At 34.6% G+C, this 25,171-nt stretch overlaps 1 protein-coding gene and 1 long non-coding RNA gene across 6 annotated transcripts in view; one reads left to right on the top strand and one right to left on the bottom strand.

Annotated features, from left to right (window-relative positions):
- COL24A1 (collagen type XXIV alpha 1 chain) overlaps window positions 1-25,171 on the bottom strand; it is a 387,148-nt gene that overhangs the window by 136,415 nt on the left and 225,562 nt on the right. For all 5 annotated transcript variants that reach the window (XM_038541487.1, XM_038541490.1, XM_038541491.1 and 2 more), the window contains one exon: window positions 9,196-9,249. In XM_038541487.1, the coding sequence (XP_038397415.1) occupies window positions 9,196-9,249 (54 nt within the window). The remainder of the gene's footprint in view (window positions 1-9,195; window positions 9,250-25,171) is intronic.
- LOC111096418 overlaps window positions 1-25,171 on the top strand; it is a 56,427-nt gene that overhangs the window by 19,638 nt on the left and 11,618 nt on the right. The gene's annotated exons all lie outside the window — the stretch shown is intronic.

Genomic DNA, 25,171 nt, shown 5'->3' with positions numbered 1-25,171 from the left:
TTGGGAGTCATTTAAAAATTTTATGTGAGTTTTTTATGTGTTGTGGACATAAACTTAACATCCTATTTTACCATTAACATCTGCCTCGTATGTAGTTTGTCATTTAATTTTTAAAATACACTGTTAAAGATAACCTTTTGCCCCCTAAATATGATCACTGTAGATTATCTAGAAACACATAAGAGTAAAAATGACCCCAAATAACCACTTAACATTTGCTGTATTTCCTTAAAACTTTGTGCATGCAAAAAATTGGGATGGGAGAAATTTAAAATTTGTATATAGTTTATTTTTTTTTGTATATAGTTTAATGTTAAAAACTTTTTTCCATCACACTTAAGTTAAAACATCTGTTTCCATGTAATAATTCTATATTATTTCTTTTAAAATCTACTAGCCCTAATCCTCCTTTTACAGTAGGTTAAAAATATTAAGCTATTTTACTTGCTCATAAGTTATTCTTACAATAATTAAATCTCACATCTGATTAATATGGGTACTGGGATTTTTGAATGGGATTATGTTAACTCCAATAAATACATTAATTTTAAAAATACTTAGTCTTCTAGTTAGACAATAATTTGACTTTCTACTTAAATCTGTTTCTAGGTCTCAATGAATTTTTGATGTTTTCTTCATATGTGTCCCATCAAATGTTCATTAAGTTTATTCTTAATTATTATGTTTTGTTTCTAGAGTGGGATATTTTTTCTATTATATTTTATTATTGTATACAGAAAAACTGATTTTTAAAAATGTCTATTTTATGTTTTGCCATTATATTACCCTATCTCAGAAATTGAAAAATACAGAATTAAATCTTTGGAGTTTTTATTTATTTTTATTTTTATTTTTAAATTTTTATTTATTTATGATAGTCACACAGAGAGAGAGAGAGAGAGAGAGAGAGAGAGAGGTAGAGACACAGGCAGAGGGAGAAGCAGGCTCCATGCACCGGGAGCCCAACGTGGGATTCTATCCCGGGTCTCCAGGATTGTGCCCTGGGCCAAAGGCAGGCGCCAAACCGCTGCGCCACCCAGGGATCCCTGGAATTTTTATAAATTTTGGAGGATTTATTTAAATTTTCTTTAAATGCTTTTCTTTCCTTATATGATCATTCTTTTTTTTTTTTTTTTTTAATAATAAATTTATTTTATTGGTGTTCAATTTGCCAACATACAGAATAACACCCAGTGCTCATCCCGTCAAGTGCCCCCCTCAGTGCCTGTCACCCATTCACCCCCAACCCCTGCCCTCCTCCCCTTCCACCACCCCTAGTTCCTTTCCCAATGTTAGGAGTCTTCATGTTCTATCTCTTTTTCTGATATTTCCTACCCATTTCTTCTCTCTTCCCTTCTATTCCCTTAAAGAAGATGTGGTTGTGTCATTTACTATGTTAGCTAAAACTTTCTGAGTGTTAGATAATGTGACAGTGGCATCTCATATTATGGTTCTTATGCTTCTATTCTTTTGGTGTTTCCTTGTAGGTTGGGTGTAGATATAAGATAAGCTACTTTGCCCTATTACAGAACCATATTTGACATTACTAGAATATTTTGTTTCAATTAGTAGACTATTTCTTAGAGAAGTTTTAGGTTTACAGAATAATTGAACAGAATGTACAGAGTTCTCATATACCATCCCTGCCCAATTTTCTCTATTTTTAACATCTGACATTAGGGTGGTACAATTATTATAAGTGATTAACCGTCATTGTACACTATTACTGTTTAAAGCCCATAGTTTTACATTAGGGTTCACTCTGTGTTGTACAGTTTTGAGAAATGCATAGTATCATGTATCCATCATTACAGTATTATATAAAATAGTTTCACTGCTCCCATATTTTCCCATTTCCACCTATTCATTCCAGATCCTCTTCCCCCAACACCTGGCAACCACTGTTTTTTACTGTCTCTAGAGTTTTGCCTTTTCCAAAATGTTACATAGTTGGAACTATTTGGTATTTAGACATTACTGACTGGCTTTTTTCACTTATCAGGATGCACTTAAAGGTTCCTCTGTCTTTTTGTCAAAGGCTTAACTGCTCTTTTTTTATTGATATGTAATATTTCATTGTATGGATGCACCAGTTTGTTTATCCATTTACCTTTTGAGGACATATCAGTTGCTTCTACTTTGGGCAACTATGAATAAAGCTGCTATAAGCATTCATGCGTGGGTTCTTGTGTAAGCATTAAGTTTCCACTCATTTTGGTAAATATCAAGGAGCATGATTGCTGAATCATAATGGTAAGAATATGTTTAGCTTTGTAAAAAACTCCCAAATTGTGTTCCAAAGTTACCATACCATTCTGTATTACCACCAACAGTGAATGAGAATTCCTGTTATTCCACAACTTTGCTAACATTTGGTATTGTCAGTGTTTTAGATTTTAGCCATTCATACAGGTGTGCAATGGTATGTTATTGTTTTAATTTGCAATTCTCTAATGACATATGATGATAAGCATATTTTCTTTTCTTTTTTTTTTGATAAGCATATTTTCTTATGCTTCTTTGCCATCTGTATGTCTTTGGTGTATTGTCTATTCAGATCTTTGTCCACTTTTTTAATGGACTGTTTTCTTACTGTTAACTGTTAAAAGCTTTTTCTACAAGTCCCTTATCAGATACACGCTTTGCAAATGTTTTCTCCCGATTGTCACATGGTCTTTCATTCTCTTAACATGTCTCTCACAGAGCAGAAGTTTTAAATTGAGTGAAATCCAACTTACCAATTTTTCCATTCATGAATCATGCTTTTGATGTTATACATAAAAAGTCATTGCCAAATCCAATGTCTGTGAGATTTTCTCATGTTAAAGAAGTTTTTCAGTTGTACATTGTAAATTTAGATCTATAATTCATTTTTAGTTATTTTTTTGTCTAAATCCTTGTTTTTTGTTTTTACTTTTGTTTTTATATGGATACCTAGTTGTTCCACCACTATTTGTTGAAAAGACTATCCACTGAGTTGCCTTTGCAACTTTGTCAAATATCACTTCATTATATTTTTGGACTTCTATTTCTGGGCTCACCATTCTGTTCAAATTATCTATTTGTCTATTCTTACTATACTGTCTTAAATACTGTAGCATTATATTAAGTTAACTTTTAAGTTAGGTAGTGCCAGTCCTCTGACTTTGTTCTTTACTATTATTTTGGCTTTTCTGTTTTTTTTTTTTTTTTTTTTTTTTTGCCTTTCCATATGAATTTTAGAATTTATCAATATCTACAGAGTAACTTGCTAGTATTCTGACTGGAATTGCATTAAATCTATAGATTAAGTTGTGACATCCTATCAATATTTAGTCTTCCTATTTATGAACATGAAATACCTGTTTATTTAGATCTTTTATTTCTTTAATCAGTTTTGTAGTTTTCCTCATATATTCTGTATATATTTTGTTAGATTTATACCTACTCCTTTTTTATTTTTGATGCTAGTGTAAATGGTGTTGTGTTTTAAATTTCAAATTCCAATTGCTTGTTGCTGGTATATGGAAAGCAAGTGACTTTTGTATGTTAATCTTGTATCTTGATATCCTGCAACCTTGTTATAATTGCTTATTAGTTCCAGGAGAGGTTTGGTTTTTGTTTTTGTTTTTGCTTTTGTCAATTGTTTGGGGTTTTCCGCATAGTTGGGTTCATATCTACTATTTTTTGTTTCTATTTTCTACTTGTTACTTTTGTTCTTTCTTTCTTTTCTTTTTTTTGTCTTCCACTCTTTTAGCCCACTGTATTTTAACAGTGAATTTTAGTTGATTCCATTTTCTCTCTTGTTTTATCATAGCAATTATACTTGTTTTAGATTTTTTAGTGGTTTCTTTAGAGTTTGCAACGTATATTCACAATTGATCCAAGTCTATTTTCAAATAACACTATACCACTACACTCAACCATAAGGTATGAGACTAAATACACTGTTGTGATTATTATTTTGTGTAAATTACCTATTCTAATAATTAAGAATTATTAGGAAAGAAAAGATTTAGGTTTTCCTTTTATATATTCCTTCTAAAGTTCTTCCTTTCTTCTATCCTAGATTCTCATCTGTATTACTTTTCTTACCTCTAAAGAATTTCATTTAACATTTCTTATAAGGCTAGTCTACTAGTGACAAATTCTGTCAGTTTTTGCTTGTCTGAGAGAGTCTATTTCTAATTCACTTTTTTAAAAAAGTTTATTTATTTGAGAGAGAGAAAGAGAGAACTCAAGCACATGACGGGGGTCGGGGGGGTGGTCAGGGAGCAGAGGAAGACGGAGACTCCCCGCTGAGTAGGGAGCCTAATGTGGGACTCAGTCCCAGGACCCTGGGGATCATGACCTGAGCCAAAGGCAGCCACTTAGACAACTAAGCCACTCAGGTGCCTTCTATCTTACTTTTAAATTCCTAGTCTGAAAATTTCAAAATCTCTGCTATATCTGAGTCTGTTCCTGATTCTTGTTTTGTGCCTTCAGACTGTTTTTCCCCTTTTATCATGCCCTGTAATTTTTTTGTTGAAAAACATGATGCTTAAGGTGAAAAGACCTGAGGTAAATAGGCCTTTAGTGTAAGGTTTTAAGTTATCTTGCTGAGAATTAGGCTGTGTTTACTGTTGCGGCATTATGGTGTCAGAGGCTAAATTTCCTCCTAGTGTCATTGTTTTTGTCTTGTCTGTTGTCTTTAGGCTTTCCCAGAGATGCCTTAAATAGGGTTCGGGTTTGCAGTTGTTTTAGCTGTAGTCCTTCGCTATTATATACGACCCCTATTAACGTGATGGTAAATTATAAGGGAGGAGAAGCACTCTATAGTTTTATAATTACATCTCAGTCTTTTAGTGAGCCTTGAGTTGAAGTATTTCCTTTCCCCCATGTTGAAGACTAGAAGCAGCTAGGGTTGGGAATTGCTCTCCTCCCAAGTTCAGTAGGCTTCAGCAAAACCCAAATCAGTCTGGCTCTGATAAAATGATTTCCCTTGTGGGCAAGCTTTGTTAAGGAGAACAGAGAACTCGGAGTGTATTTCAAAAATGGTTTCTTTTCCCATCCCACTGTTACATGAAGAAACAGGTATGTCTCTGAACTTTGTAGTAAGAACCTAGCAGTCTCTTGGTGGTAAAATTCAGGAACATAAGGGGTCCCCTCTTAGTTTTTAACAATTTTGATGGCCTAAATTGTGTCTTAAGCAATTTGTCAACTTTAAATTGACAAATATAATTATAGTTTAAAGTGCTCCTACCATCCAGTTATGGACTTCTGCTTCTGGTAAGCTGTGGTTCTCTGTATCCTCCTGTCTGTCTCTCCAATTTTCAGGCTACAGTTGGTCCTTTGACCTCAATGGTTTAAAACGTTGTTGATTTTCATTTTGCTCAGCTTTTTCCTTGTTGTAAGAAGAGGGATGACAGCTTCCAAGATCCTTACAGTTCAGACCAGAAACCATTTTACTATAATTTTTAACAAATCAAAAATAGTTGCTGAATGTTATGGAGTACTTGTTTTTTAGCATTTTCCTAGTATACCTGTAATATGCTATATTATAGCCTTCTTAATATTAAGTGATTTTTGCTATTTTTGTAATTCTTCTTTCATTTCATTTGTCTTTCATTTCATTCACTTAATTCTTTTTATATGTAGTTGAATTTTACTTCATTTTTCTGGTATGTAGCTGAAATTCATCTTTAGCTTTTTCTGTCGGTGCTATTTTTGTCTTATTTTAGTACTGTCAAAATTCAACCAAGATACTAATCTTTGATCTTTTGTTTCTAGAACGGTTGCCATTTTTTATATCTTCATAAGTAAGTTAACATCAGGTTTTATCATATACTTTAAATTAATCTGCGAGGGGATCCCTGGGTGGTGCAGCGGTTTGGCGCCTGCCTTTGGCCAGGGGCGCGATCCTGGAGACCCGGGATCGGGTCCCACGTTGGGCTCCCGGTGCATGGAGCCTGCTTCTCCCTCTGCCTGTGTCTCTGCCTCTCTCTCTCTCTCTGTGTGACTGTCATAAATAAATAAAAATTAAAAAAAAAATTAATCTGCAAATTCTATTATCTTTTAACGTAAGTGGAAGTGACTTCTGGTACTCAAATAAGGAAGTATACCTAAAAAATAACAGTTTTTAAGTTGGAGTACATATTCTAAAGCAAAAGAATCAAGAATTGATTTTTTAGAAACTATAGCATTCCTCTCACCTTCCTTTTTAAAGGTAGTTTTTCAATGTGTAAAGGTATAAAAAATATTTATTTGGGTCAGCCAGAAACTTAGGAATCACTTTATATATGGACAGTCTATCTCTTGTTGATTTCTTTTTTTTTTTAATTTATTTTTTATTGGTGTTCAATTTACTAACATACAGAATAACCCCCAGTGCCTGTCACCCATTCACTCCCACCCCCCGCCCTCCTCCCCTTCTACCACCCCTAGTTCGTTTCCCAGAGTTAGCAGTCTTTACGTTCTGTCTCCCTTTCTGATATTTCCCACACATTTCTTCTCCCTTCCCTTATATTCCCTTTCACTATTATTTATATTCCCCAAATGAATGAGAACATATAATGTTTGTCCTTCTCCGACTGACTTACTTCACTCAGCATAATACCCTCCAGTTCCATCCACGTTGAAGCAAATGGTGGGTATTTGTCATTTCTAATAGCTGAGTAATATTCCATTGTATACATAAACCACATCTTCTTTATCCATTCATCTTTCATTGGACACCGAGGCTCCTTCCACAGTTTGGCTATCGTGGCCATTGCTGCTATAAACATCGGGGTGCAGGTGTCCCGGCGTTTCATTGCATTTGTATCTTTGGGGTTGTTGATTTCTTATCTCCTGTTGAATCTTTTATAGCTATCCACGTCTTTTCTCTGCCTATCAAAAGGGTTCTACTATCTCTTTTTGGATTATTGCAACAAAAGGATTTCTTGTCCATTTTCAGTCCTTTCTAATTTGTTTGAATGATCTTTACAAAACAATAATATGATCATAAACTAGTCTTTATCTGTTCAATGATATCCCTTTGACAAAAAAAAATGATATCCCTTTGTTCTTATGATAAAAATACAAACCTTGGGAGTAGGGGTCACAAAGCTCTAAGCTTTGTCCCATGCTTCCTTGTCCATCCTCATCTTAAACTTCTTGACTATGCCATTGCCATGCTAGCTTTCTTTTTTTTTTTTTAAGATTTTATTTATTTATTCATGAGAGACACAGAGAGAGGCAGAGACATAGGCAGAGGGAGGAGAAGCAGGCTTCCATGCAGGAGCCTGATGCGGGACTTGATCCTGGAATTCCAGAGGCAAAGGCAGACACTCAACTGGTGAGCTACCCAGGCGTCCCTTTCTTTTTAATTTTTTCCATGTTAGCTTTCTGTTAGATCTTCAAATAAGTATGTAGAGATTCCTCTCAACTCATGACTTCTCTCTAAAATAACCTCTCTCATCTTTGCCTATGTAACTGCTATTCATCCTTGAGATCCTAGATCAAATGTTTCTCCTCTGGAAGCCTTTCTTGTTTCTCTGTTACATATTTTTTAAAAAATTGAATTCCTATAATTCACAGCATTTATCTCAGTTTGTAAATATCCACTTATCTCTGTGATAATTTAATTGGGATATTTCTATCATTAGAATGAAACTTCAATACTTACTTACAGGTACTTAATAAGAGACAACTCTAATAGGTGCTGACTATAGAAAAGATGTAGCCCTCTCTATTTTATGATTCTCAAAATATAATATGTTTCAACATCTCTTCTGTGTCCTTCATTTTGCCAATTTACTTCTTTTCTATGATTTAACCAGGCAGCTCAAACATATATAACAAAGCCGTCATATCCACTATAAACTGATTTATATTTTATTTACCAGCCCCATGGACCCGGTGACCTGAATGTCAATTTTTAGGTGCTTTTAAACTATTTAGTTGTTTATGTCTACAGTAACAAGTCTTTTCTTATATAAAGCCTAAGATATTATCTCTGCAATTGCAATAGCTCTTTTGACATACTTTAATGTGTTCCTTATTAAGATTAAGTTAGCTTTCATTGCATTTCCCTTCATCTAATATTACTGACTAAACTATTATGCTTTTGGGCAAATGACCCTTTGTCTACTGAGTTTAACAAACATACACTAAGTAGATCTAATATGCAAGGCATTATACCAGACAAGATTACAAAGGTGAGAGAAACAGTCTCTAATTTCAAAGAGCTACAAACTTTTTCAAAGAGATATTTAAATAAATAATGCTAAAGATATTTGATCAAAAATTACATTATTTTTGGTCAAATAAATATTAGGATTGTGATGGCAAGAGATACAAAACAGGGAGAAAATCAAGAGGAGTTTAGTTTGAAAAAATCAACACTGTATCCAAAATTCTTCATTTGGAAAGAATTATATATACATTCAAATATTTACTTATTGCTTAGAGAACTTATATCATAGGTTAAATATGTAAAGGAGGAAATGAATACAATTTAGTAAGAATAGCTCTTTGACTGTTAAATTTTCCACTTGCTACTAGCTAAATGAATTATGCTAAGGCCACCTGTAAGCCTCTGGGTCAACTAATAGATAAAATCAACCCAGTAGAGTTTGAAAGACTATATTGTATTATAAATCTTACAAACATGTTACAGCATATTACATCTGATACCATTAACTAGAAAAATGACTTCATAGGCAATAAAGAATAAGTGAAAGAGTAACCGTGACAAAATCTTTCCTTTTCACAATTATTTTCCATGGAGATTTTATAATTGAATTACATTTTTGAAATCGTGATGTAAGTTTTTGAATTATTGATGTACTGTATTTCTGTCATGTTTGTACATTTAGGCCCATTGGATGTAGAGTTTGGCTTCTTTGTATGGTATTTTATTACAGAATTGGTCTCAAAAATCTGATTTTGTGTGTGTGTGGCAGGATAATATAATCATTTTAAGAACAGCAAGCCATTCACAAAGAAAATTTCTGCAAGTCAATAAAACAGAGCCATCCTTGTTGAAAATAGAAATATGTGAAGTTTTACCAGTTCCAGAAAAACAGGACCAAATCTGACTATATGAGGCCAGAAAGGCACTAAAAACCACATTTTCTATATATATTTTCTATATAATTAGGCCCATGATAAATGCTGCTTTCAAAAATGTACCAGCCATAGCACAAGAGGGCAATAACAGAAAAGTAAATTAGAAAAGTACAAAGATAAACTTACTGGTTCTCCTTCAAGTCCCCTCTCTCCTGTACTCCCAGGGGGTCCTTGTAAACCCTGAATAAACAAAGGCAAAATGTGAAGAAAAAGTGATGCTTGAAGATGTTTTACTTCCTTACCTCAGCCTTCCTTTACAATCTTCCCACCCATTTTTCTGTCTACCTCTATTCCCTCTTTTCTTTTTATTGTAAAATATACATAACATAAAATTTACCATCTTAACAGTGTTTAAATGTGCAGTTTTGTGGCATTAAGTACCTTTGCATTGTTGGGCACTACTATCATCACTATCTATTTTTAGAATTGTTTATCTTCCCAGACTGAAATTCTATACCCGTTAAATAGCACCCTTTCCCCCCTCCCTGTTTTCCCTGGCAACCATCATTCTGCATTCTGCCTCTAATTTGAGTACGCTAGGTGACTTATGTAAGTAGTTATACTACATTTGTTCTTTTGTGTCTGGTTCCTTTCACATGGCATGTCTTCAAGTTTCACCAGTATTGGTGAGGAGTAAGATATCAGTGGCATGGGAGGATGCCAGATTCCTCTCAGCCCAATAATACAACAAGGTAATTATCAAATTATCCAAACACCCCAGAAATTGACTTGAAGACTGATAGAAAAAACTCCATAACTAAAGGGACGGTAGAAGCCATATTGAAGAAGGCAGGAAGGGCAGAGACATGGTTTAGGGGAGAAGTGAATCTTGACTGCTGTGGAAGGAAGGAAACTTTGGTTGTGGAAAAAGGCAAGAGAGAGAAGCACACAGGGGAATGCATAAGAATATTTCCCCAGAGCTATTGGCTTGAAAAATGAGAAGGGCTGAATTTCGTGAGTTCTTATAACCAGTGGAGCTTAAAGCCTAGTTTTAAAGGCCAGCAGGCTGGGCTGGGATAGAGCCCAAAGGGCACTGTGCTGCTCTTGGACAGAAGGTGGGCAAACAACCTGGAAGCATATAGAATGGAAACATCAACCTAAAGAGTGCTTGGGGCACAAAGTGGGGGCCACTATACTCTTCTTAGAGAAAATCCCTGAGAAGCAGTGTTCAAAGAGACACTTGTCTGGGAACAAAGGAGCTAGCTGGCATTATTTGCCTCCTGCGCCCTTCAGCATAAACAGTCATCTGTGGGAAGGAGTGAGCAGCACTGACACTGGCTGCCTAACTTGTTTACACTAAGCCCTACCATCCTGAACTCTGATGGAACTGCCTTTCTCAGTCACACTTGCCTTGGTCCCAGCACAGCAGGCTCCCCAAGAAGACCAGCAAAAATCCCTGCCCATACCGGGTCTCCCAATCAGAGAGTTCTGCAGAACCTCAGTTCTGGTGGAGGTGGTGACAGGTCTCATTTCACAAACAGACCAGAGCATACCTAGTTAAAACTCACCACATTCAGGCCAAGAGCCAAATACTGCCCACATCACTCAGAGGAGCCTCTGCAAATAAATGGCCTAACAGATAGAGCAGCCAGTACACAATAGCAGAGCACATGCAGCACACATGTGCCAGGAGAAACTCCCTGAAGTGCCAGGCCCTGGGCACTATATGACTTCTTTTTCATAAGGCCATTAATTCCAGGAACAGAAGATACAACTGGCTTTTCTAACACAGAGAAGTAGGCAGAGACTTACACAAAATGAGAATACAGAGGAATTTATCCCAAATGAAAGAATAAAATAAAGTCATGGCTAGAGACCAAAGCAAAACATATATAAGTAACATGCCTGATGGAGAATTTAAAGCAATGACCATAAGGATACTTACTGAACTTGAGAAAAGAAGAGAAAACATCAGTGTGATCCTTATCACAGAGATAAGAGAGTTTAAAAAAAAAAGAATCAATCAGAGATGAAGAGTGCAATAAGTGAGATTAGAAACATACTTGATGCAATGAATATCAGTTTGGAAGAAGCAAAGGAAGAAACTAATGACTTAGAAGACAAAATAATGGAAAGCAATAAAGCTGAACAAAAGACAGAAGGAAGAATTATGCAAAACAAATATATATAGCAAGCATTATGGAACTCAGTGACTCTATCAAATGTAATAACACTTGTATTATAGGAGTCCCAGAAGAAGGAGAGAGAGAAAATGGGGCAGAAAATTTATTTGGAGAAATAATAGCTGAAAACGTCCCTAATCCAGGGAAGGAAACAGACATCCAGATATAGGAGGCACAGAGAACCTTGTCAAAATCAACAAAAGCAGGCTCAGACCAAGACATATTGTCACTAAATTTGCAAATTTTACTAATAAAAAAAATCTTAAAAGCAGCAAGACAAGAAGTCTTTCATTTACAAGGGAAAATTCATAAGGCTAGCAGGAGATTTATCAACAGAAATTTGGCAAGCCAGAGAAAGTGGCATGATATATTCAAAGGGCTGAATGGGAAAAATCTGAAACCAAGAATACTCTATCCAGCAAGGCTAGCATTCAGCATAGAAGGATATAGATAGAGAGTATCCTACACAAACCAAAATGGAAGGAATTCATGACAACTAACCCAGCCCTGCAAGAAGTATTTAAGGGGACTCTGAGTGGAAAGGAAAGACCAAAAGTGACAGTATAAAGGCAGGAAACACAAAATCAGTTTTATCAAAAATAAAAAAATCATTCAAAGAACTCACAAAAAGATATATAATATAATAACATATACCTAAAGTGTGTAGAGAAGAGTAGAAAAGAATGGGTTCAAACTTAAATTACCATCAATTTAATATAGACTGCTATGTGCAAAAGGGGTTATTTACAAACCTAATGGTAATCATATATCAAAAACCACTAAGGCACATGCAAAGAATAAAAAGAAAGAAATCCAAATATATCATTATCAATATATCTGCAAACAATGTTAGAGAGAAAGGCAAGAAAGGATCAGAGACATCTCCAGAAACAACCCCAAGACAAGTAATGAAATGGCAATAAATAAATATTTATCAATAATTACTTTGACTGTAAATGGACTAAACATTTATGTGTGTAGAGTTTCAGAATGGATAAAAAACAAGACCCATCTATATGCTGCCTACAGAGATTCATTTTAGACCTGAAGTTACCTGATTGAAAGTGAGGAAATGAAGAAATATTGATCGTGCAAATGGATGTCAAAAGAAAGCCAGAGTAATAATGCTTATATTGGACAAACTGACTTTAAAACAAAGACTGTGGGGAATCCCTGGTTGGCTCAGTGGTTTAGCGCCTGCCTTCCGCGCCAGGGCATTATCCTGGAGTCCTGGGATCGAGTCCCACATCAGGCTCCCTGCATGGAGCCTGCTTCTCCCTCTGCCTGTGTCTCTGCTTCTCTCTCTCTCTCTGTCTCTCATGAATAAATAAATAAAATCTTTAAAAAAATAAAAAAAATAAAACAAAGACTGTAATGAGAGACAAGGAAGGATTTTATAGAATCATAAGGGGGCCAGTCCAAGAAGAAGACATAGCAATTGTAAATATTTATGTACCTAATATGGGAGAATTCAAATACTTAAAAATATTTATACACCTAACATGGGAGCACCCAAATATTTAAAACAATTAATAACAAAGAAAAAAGGAACTAATCAATAATAATACAATAATAATAATTTTAACACCCCACTTACATCAATGGACAGATGATCTAAACAGAAAATCAACAAGGAAACAATGGCTTTGAATGACATACTGGACTAGATGGATTTATTTTATTTTATTTTATTTTATTTTATTTTTAAGATTTTATTTATTTATTTATTTATTTATTCATTCATTCATTCATTCATTCATTCATTCATTCATGAAAGGCACAGAGAGAGAGAGAGAGAGAGAGAGAGAGGGAGAGGCAGAGACACAGGCAGAGGGAGAAGCAGACTCCATGCAGGGAGCCCAACGTGGGACTCTATCCCGGGATGCCAGGATCACGCCCTGGGCCAAAGGCAGGCGCTAAACCACTGTGCCACCCAGGGATCCCCCTGGATTAGATGGATTTAGCAGACATATTCAGATCATTCCATCCTAAAACAGCAGAATACATATTCTTTTCAAGTGCACATGGAACATTTTCCAGAATAGATCATACAGTAGGTCACAAAGTAGGTCTCAACAAGTATAAGAAGACTGAAGTCATACCATGCACCTTTTTCCACCATAACACTATGAGACTAGAAGTCAACTACAAAAAAAAGTCTGGAAAGATCAAACTAGATGGACATTAAAAATCATGCTACCAAACAATAAATGGGTCAACTAGGAAATAAAAGAAGAAATGAAAAAGTATGTGGAAACAAATAAAAATGAAAATAGAATGGTCCAAATCCTTTGAAATGCAGTAAAAGGGTCCTAAAAGAGAAGTAAATAGCAATATAGATCTACCTTAAGAAGCAAGAAACATCTCAAATAAATAACCTAACTTTACATCTAAAGGAACTAGAAAAAGAACTACAAACAAAGCCTAAAGTCAACAGAAGGGAAGAAATAAGAAAATCAGAGTAGAAAAATAAATGATATAGAAATGAAAAAGACAATAGAACAGATCAATAAAACCAGGGGTGAGTTCTTTGGAAAAAAGAAAAACAATAAAACTGATAAACCTTGAGCAAAACTTATCAAGAAGAAAAGAGAAAGGGCCCTTCAAAAAATAGTATCACAAATGAGAAAGAAGAAATAATAACCAACACCACAGAAATACAAATAACTATAAGAGAATATTATGAAAACTATATGTCAATGAACTGGACAACCTTAAAAAAATGGATAAATCCCTAGAAACATATAAACTATCAAAGTTGAAACAAAAGGAAATAGAAAACTTGAACAGACCAATAGTCAGCAAAGAAATTGAATCAGTAATAAAAAAAATCCCCAAAAAAACTAAAGTCCAGGACTAGATGGCTTCACAGATGAATTCTACCAAACATTTAAAGAAGAGTTAATACTTATTCTTCTCAAACTACTCCAAAAAATAGATAAGGAATGAAAACTTCCAAAATTATTCTCTGAGGCCAGTATTTCCTTGATAATAAAACCAGAAAAAGACTACCAAGAACTATTGGCCAATATCTCTGATGAACATGCTTGCAAAAATCCTCAACATAATACTAGCAGATCAAATCCAACAGTATATTTAAAAAAAAATCCTTCACCACCATCAGCTGGGATTTATTCCTGGGCTGAAAGGGTGGTTGAATATTCACAAATCAATCAATGTTATACATCACATTAATAAAAGAAAGGAAAAAAACCAGATGATCAAGACAATAGATGCAGGAAAAGCATCTGACAGTACAACATCCACTCATGATAAAAACTCTCAACAAAGTAGGTTTAAAGGGAACATATCTCAACATAATAAAGGCCATTTATGAAAAATCCATAGCTAATATCCTCACTGGGGAGAAATTGAGAGCTTTTCCTCTATGGTCAGGAACAAGACAGGGATGTCTACTCTTGTCACTTCTATTCAACAGAGTACTGGAAATCCTAACCATAGCAGTCAGACACCATAAAGAAATAAAAGGCATCCAAACTGAGAAGAAAGAAGTAAAATTTTCACTATTTGCAGATGACATAATACCATATATAGAAAGTGCAAAAGATTTCACCCAAAACTGATAGAACTGACAAATCAGTAAAGTCACAGAACACAAAAATCAATGTATGGAAATCTGTTGCATTTCTATACACCAATAATGAGGCAGCAGAAAGAGAAATTAAGGAATCAATCCCATTTACAATTGTACCAAAAACATAAGATACCTAGGAATAAACTTAACCAAAGAGGTGAAGGACTTATACTCTGAAAACTATAAAACACTGATGAAAGAAATTGAAGATGACACAAAGAAATGGATAGAGATCCCATGCTCATGGATTAGAAGGACAAATATTATTAAAATGTCAACACTACACAAAAGCAATCTACAGATTTAATGAAATCCCTATCAAAACACCAGTAGCACATTTTACAGAGCTAGAACAAACAATCCTAAAATTTGTATGGAACCACAAAGACCCCAAACAGTCAAAGCAATCTTGAAAAGGAAAAGCAAAGCTGGAGGCATCACAATTCTGGACCCTCAACTTATATTACATAGTTGTAGTGATCAAAACAGTATGGTACTGGCACAAAAATAAACATATAGATCAATAGAACAGAACAGAAAACCCAGAAACAAACCCATAATTATATGGTCAATTGATCTTCTACGATGCAGGAAAGAATATCCAATGGGAAAATGATAGTCTCTTTAACAACAAATGGTATTGAGAAAAACTAGATAGCAATAGAAAGAATGAAACAGATCACTTTCTTGTACCATACACAAAAATAAATTCAAAATGGATTAAAGGGGATGCCTGGGTAGCTCAGTGGTTGAGCATCTGCCTTTGGCTCAGGTTGTAATCCTGGGGACCTGGGATTGAGTCCCACACCAGGCTTCCTGCGGGGAGCCTGCTTCTCCTTCTGCCTATGTCTCTGCCTCTCTCTCTGTGTCTCTCATGAATAAATAAAATCTTTAAACAACAACAACAAAATGGATTAAAGACTGAAATGTGAGACTTGAAACCATAAAAATCTTAGAAGAGAACATAGGCAGTAACTTATCTGACATGGACTGTAGCTACATCTTTCTAAACATACGTCTTCTAAGGCAAGGGAAACAAAAGCAAAAGTAAACTGTTGGGACTTCTTCCAAATAAAAAGCTTCTACACAGCAAAGGAAACAATCAAAATTAAATGGCAACCTTTGGAATGGGAGAAGATATTTGCAAATGACATATCTGATAAAAGGTTAGTATCCAAAATGTATAAAGAACTTACAAAACTCAACACCCAAAACCCAAATAATCCAGTTAAAAAATAGGCAGAAGGCATATGAATAGACCCTTTTCCAAAGAAGACATACAGATGGCTAATAGACACATGAAGAGAAATGCTCAACATTACCTACTATGAGGGAAAAGCAAATCAAAACTATAATGAGGTATCATCTCACTCCTGCCAGTATGGCTAAAATTGACAACATAGGAAACAATAGGTGTTGGTGAAGATATAGAGAAAGGGGAAGACTCTTACACTGGTGGTGGGAAGGCAAACTGGTACAGATACTCTGAAAAATAGTATGGAGGTTCCACAAAGTTAAAGATACAATCACTCATTGATCCAGCAATCACACTACTAGGTATTTACCTAAAGAATACAAAAATGCCGATTCAAAGGGATACATGCACCCCAATGTTTATAGCAGCATTATCTATAATAGCCAAGATATGGAATCAGCCCAAGTATCCATTGACTGATGAATGGATAAAGATGTGATACACACACACACACACACACACACACACACACTGGAGTATTACTCAGCCATAAAAAAGAATGAAATCATGCCATTTGCAATGACATGGATGGAGCTAGAGAGTATTGTGCTAAGTGAAAGAAGTCAGTCAGAGAAAGACAAATACCATATGATTTCACTCACATGTGGAATCTAGTAAACAAAACAAAGAAGCATAGGAAAAAAAAAAGAAGAGAGGTAAACCAAGAGACAGACTGTTAACTATAGAGAACAAACTGATGGTTACCGGAAGGGAGATGTATGTGGGGTGCATGGATTACCTAGGTGATGAGGATTAAGGAGTACATTTGTGATGGGCACCTGGTAATGTATGGAGGTGCTGAATCACTAAATTGTATGCCTGAAACTAATATTCTACTGTTATGTTAATTAATCAGAATTTAAATAAAAACTTAAAAAAACTTTCTTTACTTTTAAAGTTCAATAGTATTCCATTGTAGGTTTATATCATATTTTGTATATCCATTCATCCATCAGTGGACACTTGGGTTTTCTACCTTTTGGGTATTGTGAATACTATGCCTATAAACACCGCAAAAGTGTTAAAGTTTCTAAGTTCCTGCTTTCAATTCTTTGAGGTATATATCTAAAGTGGAATTGATGGGTTATATATTAATGCTATGTTGAACTGTTTAAGGAAAACCACACTGTTTTCCATAGCAATCTCACCTTACTATTGTACCAAAACATAAGATACCTAGGAATAACAACCTTACCATTTTACATTTCCGTCAGCAATGCACAACGGTTCTAGTTTTTCTACTTCTTTGCCAACACTAGTTACTTTGTGTGTGTATGTGTGTTTTGCTTCAGTTTTTCTTTAATAATAGCTGTTCTAAGGGGGTGAGAAGTGGTTATCTCATTGTGTTTCATACTCACATTTCTCTAATATCTAGTAATATTGAGCATCTTTTCAAGTGCTTATTGGCCATTTGTATATCTTCTTTGGAGAAATGTCCATTCAAGTCCTTTTGCTCATTTTTAAATCAAGTTGTCTTTTTTGTTGTTGTTGAGTTGTAGAAATTCCTTATACTTATCTGTATTCTTATACTTAATCCCCACTTATATTCAGAGACAATTATCCAGAATTATTTTAAATTTTTATACCTTTAATATTGCTATAAAAATGGTTTCTTTCTCCAAAAATAACAACCTTGTGATGTGTTAGTAAGTATAACTTATGTCCTTAAAAACTGGTAAGGCTTAGGAGTCTCAGAAGCTAGATGGCCAGAAATGACTAAATTGAACTCTAACATCCTTTATTTTCCCTTATTTTTACATCATGCCATCTATGGTACCATTAAATTGAGTCTCAGAAGTGGGTGTATATTCTAAAATGGTATATAAAACTAAATCAAATTTCAGATCCTCTTTGATTATTCCATTTAACAATATATTGAGGATGTATTGTGTGCCAGACATTGATGACTATGAATGATATGGAAATTATGCCCTTCCCTATTTGTAATTTGCTTGATCTACATTATTGACCCTGAGAGGTTGGCAGTTATACAGTGGATCACAATCACCATTTTACATTAAAACTAAATGCTAAGAAAAATATGATATTAAATTGGAAGTAAAATTATTTAAAATTCCTAGCAACATAAAAAAATTTCTAAGTTATAGTCATTAATGCTATATTTAGGTGTGTGTAGTTCTCTGGTTAAGGAAAGAAAGATATGTGAAATCACAGACTCAAAGCTGACTAAGGCCTTGTTTCAGTCATGAAAATTTTATGTTATCCATTCACTCCAGGCTCCAAAGTTAAAGAGACAGGATCAGTATAAGGGTTCCTTTTGTGCCTCATATACCAACTGAAATATATAGCAAAAGTTTAGAAACTTAAATAATGTTTGCCTGATTTGCTTTGTAACATGTGTTCATATACCATGTCAAGCTTGATATATACTTTCAACAAGGTTAATGGTTCATAAAAGCTGTTTGGCAAAGTTATGAAATGATCTAAGTGGATCTCCTTATTTTTATTAGAGACAAACAAAGCACAAGCTAGTATAAAATAAAAATCCCCATTAAGGCTTTTCAGATAGTACTGAAAATATACTCTTTGTAGTAGAACTTCTTGCTCCATGACTTCAACCCAGCAATTATGATAATGATGACTCAGAGAATAATGAGTATTTGTTACTATGTATTGAAAGCATATGCCAAGCACGTAATGAACATCATTTGATATAACTATAAAATCTCATTTTGTATTTCCCTGATGGCAAGTGATGCAGAGCATTTTCTCATGTGCATGTTGGCCATGTCTATGTTTTCCTCTGTGAGATTTCTCTTCATGTCTTTTGCCCATTTCATGATTGGATTGTTTGTTTCTTTGGTGTTGAGCCACAATGAGATACCACCTCACACCAGTGAGAATGGGGAAAATTAACAAGGCAGGAAACCACAAATGTTGGCGAGGATGTAGAGAAAGGGGAACCCTCTTGCACTGTTGGTGGGAATGTGAACCGGTGCAGCCACTCTGGAAAACTGTGTGGAGGTTCCTCAAAGAGTTAAAAATAGACCTGCCCTACGACCCAGCAACTGCACTGTTGGGGATTTACCCCAAAGATACAGATGCAATGAAATGCCAGGACACCTGCACCCCGATGTTTATAGCAGCAATGTCTACAATAGCCAAACTGTGGAAGGAGCCTCGGTGTCCATCGAAAGATGAATGGATAAAGAAGATGTGGTTTATGTATACAATGGAATATTACTCAGCCATTAGAAACGACAAATACCCACCATTTGCTTCAATGTGGATGGAACTGGAGGGTATTATGCTGAGTGAAGTAAGTCAATCGGAGAAGGACAAACATTATATGTTCTCATTCATTTGGGAAATATAAATAATAGTGAAAGGGAATATAAGAGAAGGGAGAAGAAATGTGTGGGAAATATCAGAAAGGGAGACAGAACATAAAGACTCCTAACTCTGGGAAACGAACTAGGGGTGGTGGAAGGGGAGGAGGGCAGGGGGTGGGGGTGAATGGGTGGCGGGCACTGAGGGGGGCACTTGACAGGATGAGCACTGGGTGTTATTCTGTATGTTGGTAAATTGAACATCAATAAAAAATAAATTTATTATAAAAATATCTCATTTTATTTTATTTTTATTAAAAAATATTTATTTGAGAGAGAGAGAGAGAGAGAAGAGTGCACTCGCATGTGTGTGGTGGTGGGGGGAGCGCAGAGAGCGAGAGAGAGAAAAATCCAAGCAGACTTTGTACTGAGCATGGAGCCTGATGCCAGGCTTGATCTCACAACTTATATCTGACCTGAGCTGAAACCAAGAGTCAGATGCTTAACTGACTGTACCACCTGTGCTCCCCAAAAGATATCTCATTTTAAAGATACAAAAACTGAGACTCAGTGAGGTTAAAAATTTTTTATAAAGTCAAAACACCTCGTAAGTGGCAGAACCAGTATTTGATGTCCAATGTCTGATTCCAATGCCATGCTCATTGGCATGCTCATCCACTATACTGAATTGCATTCGACTGATTTCAACAAAAAATCAAACACTCAATGCCTTTTCCATATTCAGTAAATATATAGATCGTCCTCAAAGGTTTTTCTATAAGGATAAGCAAGCATGTAAATGTTATTTCATTGTAGGATTATGAAAACTGTATCTCATTATCTGAAAAGAGAGAAAGAATAGTTAATACTATATACTTTGTGTAATGTAAGGATTATGAAATAAATATTTCTTAAATATTCTGAGTTACTTCAGGAAACTATTTAAAGAACTGTTAAGAGTTTCCACTTCCAATATTGGCCAAGTAGCTCCTGTCAAAACACCTATAGTTACAGATAACTATAAACCCAGGACAAAATATCTTATAAAAGCCTGAAAACATTGAAGAAAGATAAAAAGCAGGTAAAAATTAGAGTGGAGAGGTCTACATGTAGAAGAAAGGAATGGCACTAAAATGAGTGTTTGATTTTTTATTTTAAATAAGGCTTTTAGCCAGAAGGTAAGCTATATAGGATGATTAAGAAAAAAAGAGGATAGAAATCTACAGTCTTACTGGCATGGAGAACTAGAAGGTGGAATTTGGAGTGACAGCTGCTGGGAAATGATGGAAGAGAAATCCAGAGAGAAGGAATCTCAAATTCTGAGTGTAAACTCTGCTTAAATCTCTTGGTAACATTTGAAGTAAGTATTAATATGGTACATACCAAGCGTCCTACCAAAGCCACAAAAGAATTGGACAGAGTTTTTAGCAGGGAGCTACTACAGGGGACAGAGAATTTGGAGTTTGAAAGCAATCAAGTTAATGATTTGCCAAATCAAAAAACAAAATGAAACAATGAACCATTTAAAATGTTCAACATATAGGAGTGCCTGGGTGGCTCAGTCAGTGAAACATCTGACTTTTGATCCCAGCTCAGGTTTTGATCTCAGGGTCATGAGTTCAAGCTCCTTGTTGGGCTCCATGATGAGCATAGAGACTACTTAAGAAAATAAAATGTCCAAGATATAACTCAAAACTACTAGACAGGAAAATTTTCCCATATTCACAAGAAAAGACAATTAATGGAGAGCAAACTCAAAATTACCCAAATGGTAGAATTATCCCATAAGGATTTAAAGTGGCTATTATAAATATGCTCAGTAATGTAAATAAAAATGCAGTTATGATGAATGACAAATAGGAAATCTCAGAAGAACAGCATCTATAAAAATGGAAATTACAGAACAAAAAATATCTGAAATAAAACTTAAAAATTCCATATCATAAATAAAGTTTTGCTGAGTGGGCTTAAAAAGTGAGTAGGAAGATAGAATTAGGCTATCCAATTAAAAAAGAAAACAGGAAACAGATTAAAATTGGAATGACTAAAGCCAGGGCACTTGGGTAGTTCAGTGGTTGAGCGTCTGCCTTTGGCTCAGGTCGGGATCCCTTGGCCCGGGGACTGAGCTCCTCATCAGGCTCCCTGTAGGGAGCTTGCTCCTTCATCTGCCTATGTCTGTGCCTGTCTCTCGTGAAGAAATAAACAAAATCTTTGAAAAAAAAAAAAAAAGGAATGAATGAGGTCTCAGGGACTTGAGGGATGATATCAAAATGTTTAATACGTATTTAATTGGAATCCAAGAAGGAAAGGAAAGAGAAGATAGAATAGGAAAAAAAAAAAAACCTGAAATAAACAAAGTTGAAAAACTTCTAAATATAGTGAAAACGGCAATTTACACACAAAAGAAGCTCAGCAAATCTCAAGCTGAATAATAAATACAAAGAAAATCCATGTAGGCACATCAAACTACTAGTCAAACTACTAACAGTTGAAAGTAGAGAACCTTGAAAGCAGCCAGAGAAAAATGATACATTACATGCAGGGGGAATAATGATACAGATAGATGTGGACTTCTCATCAGAAATAGTTGAGGCCCAAAGAAAATGACATGTGATCTTTATAGTACTGAATGGAAACAAATAAAAGAAAGCCCTCTTAACCCGTAATTCTATATCCAGTGGAAAAAATGATTTTGCTCATATGTGGAATTTAAGAAACAAAACACACCAGCAAAGGCAAAAGAGAGAGAGAGAGAGAGAGAGAGAGAGAGAGAGAAAAGCAAACCAAGAAACAGACTATTAACTATAGAGAACAAATTGATGGTTACCAGAAGGGAGGTGGATGCCCAGGGGGATGGACTAACCAAGTAATGTGGATTGAGGAGTGTACTTGTTGTGATGAGCACAGAGTGATGTATGGAAGTGTTAAATTACTATACTGTACACCAGAAATTAATATAATGCTGTATGTTAACTAACTGAAATTAAAAACTTTAAAAAAGAATTCATATAAAATTAAAAAATGAAAGTGAAGCAAACACTTTTTCACAAACAAATACTAAGAGAATTCATGACTGGCAAAATTTGACTATAAGGAATCTAAAGGAAGTTCTATAGGCTTCAGGGAAATGATACCATTTGGAAATGCAGATCTACAGAAAAACAATGGAGAATATAAGAAAAAGTAAATGCATAGATAAATTTTTTTAAAATGCTACTTTTCCCATAAATACTCTAAAACACATATTTCACTTATATTAAAACAAAAATACTTTATTTATATTAAAGCAAAATTTAACTTTGCAAAAAAGGGTTTATAGCACACATAGATGTAAGAATTGAAAACAGTGATAGTATAAACAACAGGATGTTGATGGTGAATCGGTGTACACAGTTGCAAATTTCTTACAATTATGTTAAGCATTACTATATTAACTCTAAGCAGACTTTGGAAAGTTAGGATGTGTACTATAATCCCTAAACCAGCAGCTGGCAAACTACAGCCTGGGGGTCAAATCTGGACCAGCACTTGTTTTCTACAGAAAATGTTTACTGAGTCCTGGCTTAAAATAATCACTTAAAAATAATAGTTCAAAGAAATACAGATAAAAAGCCAATATCTAAATTAAAATGGAGTGCTCAATGCCAAAAGAAGGCACTGAACAACAATACCACCACAAGGGAAGAATAACCATAAAATGGTTGATCAAAGTACAACCAAACTGATAATTACATTAAATGGAAATGGACCGAACACTAATTAAAAGATAGAGATCTTCAGAATGAATAATAATAAAAAAAGACCCAATTAAAAGACACGTACTTTAGATGCCAAAATTCAGATGGGTTGAAAGTAAATGAATGAAAAAGATAGGCCAAGCAAGCTGCAGGCATAAGTAGGCTGTAGAGATTTATTGATCAAATAAAGCAAATGTCAAAACAAACAGTATTAGCAGGAATAAAAAGTATTACTAGAGATATAGAGGAATTTTTTTGTAAAAATAAAAGGGGGTCAGTTCATCAGGAAGACATTATAATCATAAATGTGAATATTCTTAAAATAGTGTTTTAAAATATATAAAGCAAAATTTGACAAATTTAAAGAGAGAGACAGAAATACAAAATCATTGGAGATTTAACATCCTTAACTTATCAACTGAAAGAATATCTAGGTTTAAAAAAAATCAAGAAGTGTTTTTATCAGATTTAGATATCTAAAAACAATTACCCAGGTTTTTAGCAATTACCCAGGTGTATCTTAATAACACCATGGATCATGACCTTTCCTCCTGAGTCAGATCTACATGTGGATGGAAGGCAAGTACAGGAAACAGAGTTGGCCCATTGACAGATGTACTTCTCCTGATTATCTCGGCAAGAAATGCATTACCATTTTTCATTTAATACCTGGCTTTAGAATTATGACAATTTAGAGATGTCTCTCTAATTTTACATACAAGGAAAATATCCAGCGAGCTAACCAATTTAGTCAAACTATACAGCTGTTAGAAGCATGGACTGGAGCAAAGGTCAGTCTGATCTTCAATATATCTTTCTATTATACAGCACTGCCTGCTTGCTGACAGTTGCATAGATGATTAGAGACATCTAGATTACTAGATGTGGAAGATCAAATAAATCTTTGGGACCATTTGAATTTCTTGGTCTGATTGATCCTAGCTTCCCTAAGATCTCAGAAGTCTTTTTCAGTTCAATCAAGAAGGAGATAATGTAGGTATAGAGCCATGTAAACCTCAACAACTATTATAAACTCATGATTTAATGTCCAACCCATACCCTTCACTAAAGTAACTGTACTCAATTGCTTGCCTTAAGCTATGGTTACAAATGGGTCTAATGTCTTTTATTTGATTGAGGAAGTCAAATATCACATTTTGCATTTATCTAGGCATATCTAATAGGCTGCAAATGAAAGTAAAATTCTAAGGAAGTCAATAATATATAAAATGAGTATTTTATTTCTCTCGGCTTCTTTTCTCTACAATAACAAGAATGTGATGAGCTTCAAATTTCTCTACTCATTGTCATATATTTTAAGCTTTATATACAACATAGCAAAGTGAAAAGAATCTACAGAAATACCATTTGCATTGATATAACAGAAACCCAGATGAATATTAATACTCAAAGAATTTTCTTTGGCGATGACTTCAATAAATAACACTGTCACACATAAATTCTTTCCCTGGATACAGTAATTTTTTTCTTTTAGGTCTCTGATGCTTTAGATTTGACCACTGTCAAATATCATGCTATTACGGGAAACAACAGGCAGGGGGCAGCAGATTTCAAAGAGGAACAAGTAAATGCAGTGACCTTAGTGACAACTGCTATAGCAGAAAAAAAGATTTTTCTCTTATCTTTTTCTGACTGTTCAGTTGCTGTCTATTTAAACTATTATTTAATTTTATAACTTTAAATTGTGCATATATATATATATGATAAAGCAAGATGTCATACAAATTATAATTATGATAAAATTAGGATTCTAAATAAAATCAGAAATATATGATATTTGAAAGCTCACACAATTAAGATTACTCAAAGTTTTATATATATGTACCAGTATATGTGTGTGTGCACATATGCATATGTGTATCTTTTTTTGTTTTTAATATTTCTCTCCTTCATTAGTGAATGAAGACCCTGTGATCTTTTCTTTTTTTTTTTTTTTCCTGTGATCTTTTCTAGTTGACAAAATCCTGCTTTTTTGTGCTATGATCATAAAAAAAAAAAAAAAAAACTTGTTGCCACTCAGGGGAAAAATTTTATAGTTTCTGAAAATGTTTTTTGATAGTAGTAAAATATTTAGCATTGTA

Source organism: Canis lupus, chromosome 6 (assembly GCF_011100685.1).
Source record: "Canis lupus familiaris isolate Mischka breed German Shepherd chromosome 6, alternate assembly UU_Cfam_GSD_1.0, whole genome shotgun sequence".
NCBI classification, from domain to species: Eukaryota; Metazoa; Chordata; class Mammalia; order Carnivora; family Canidae; genus Canis; species Canis lupus.
Note: the sequence above shows the minus strand (reverse complement) of the source record. Positions and strands in the feature narration are given on the sequence as shown.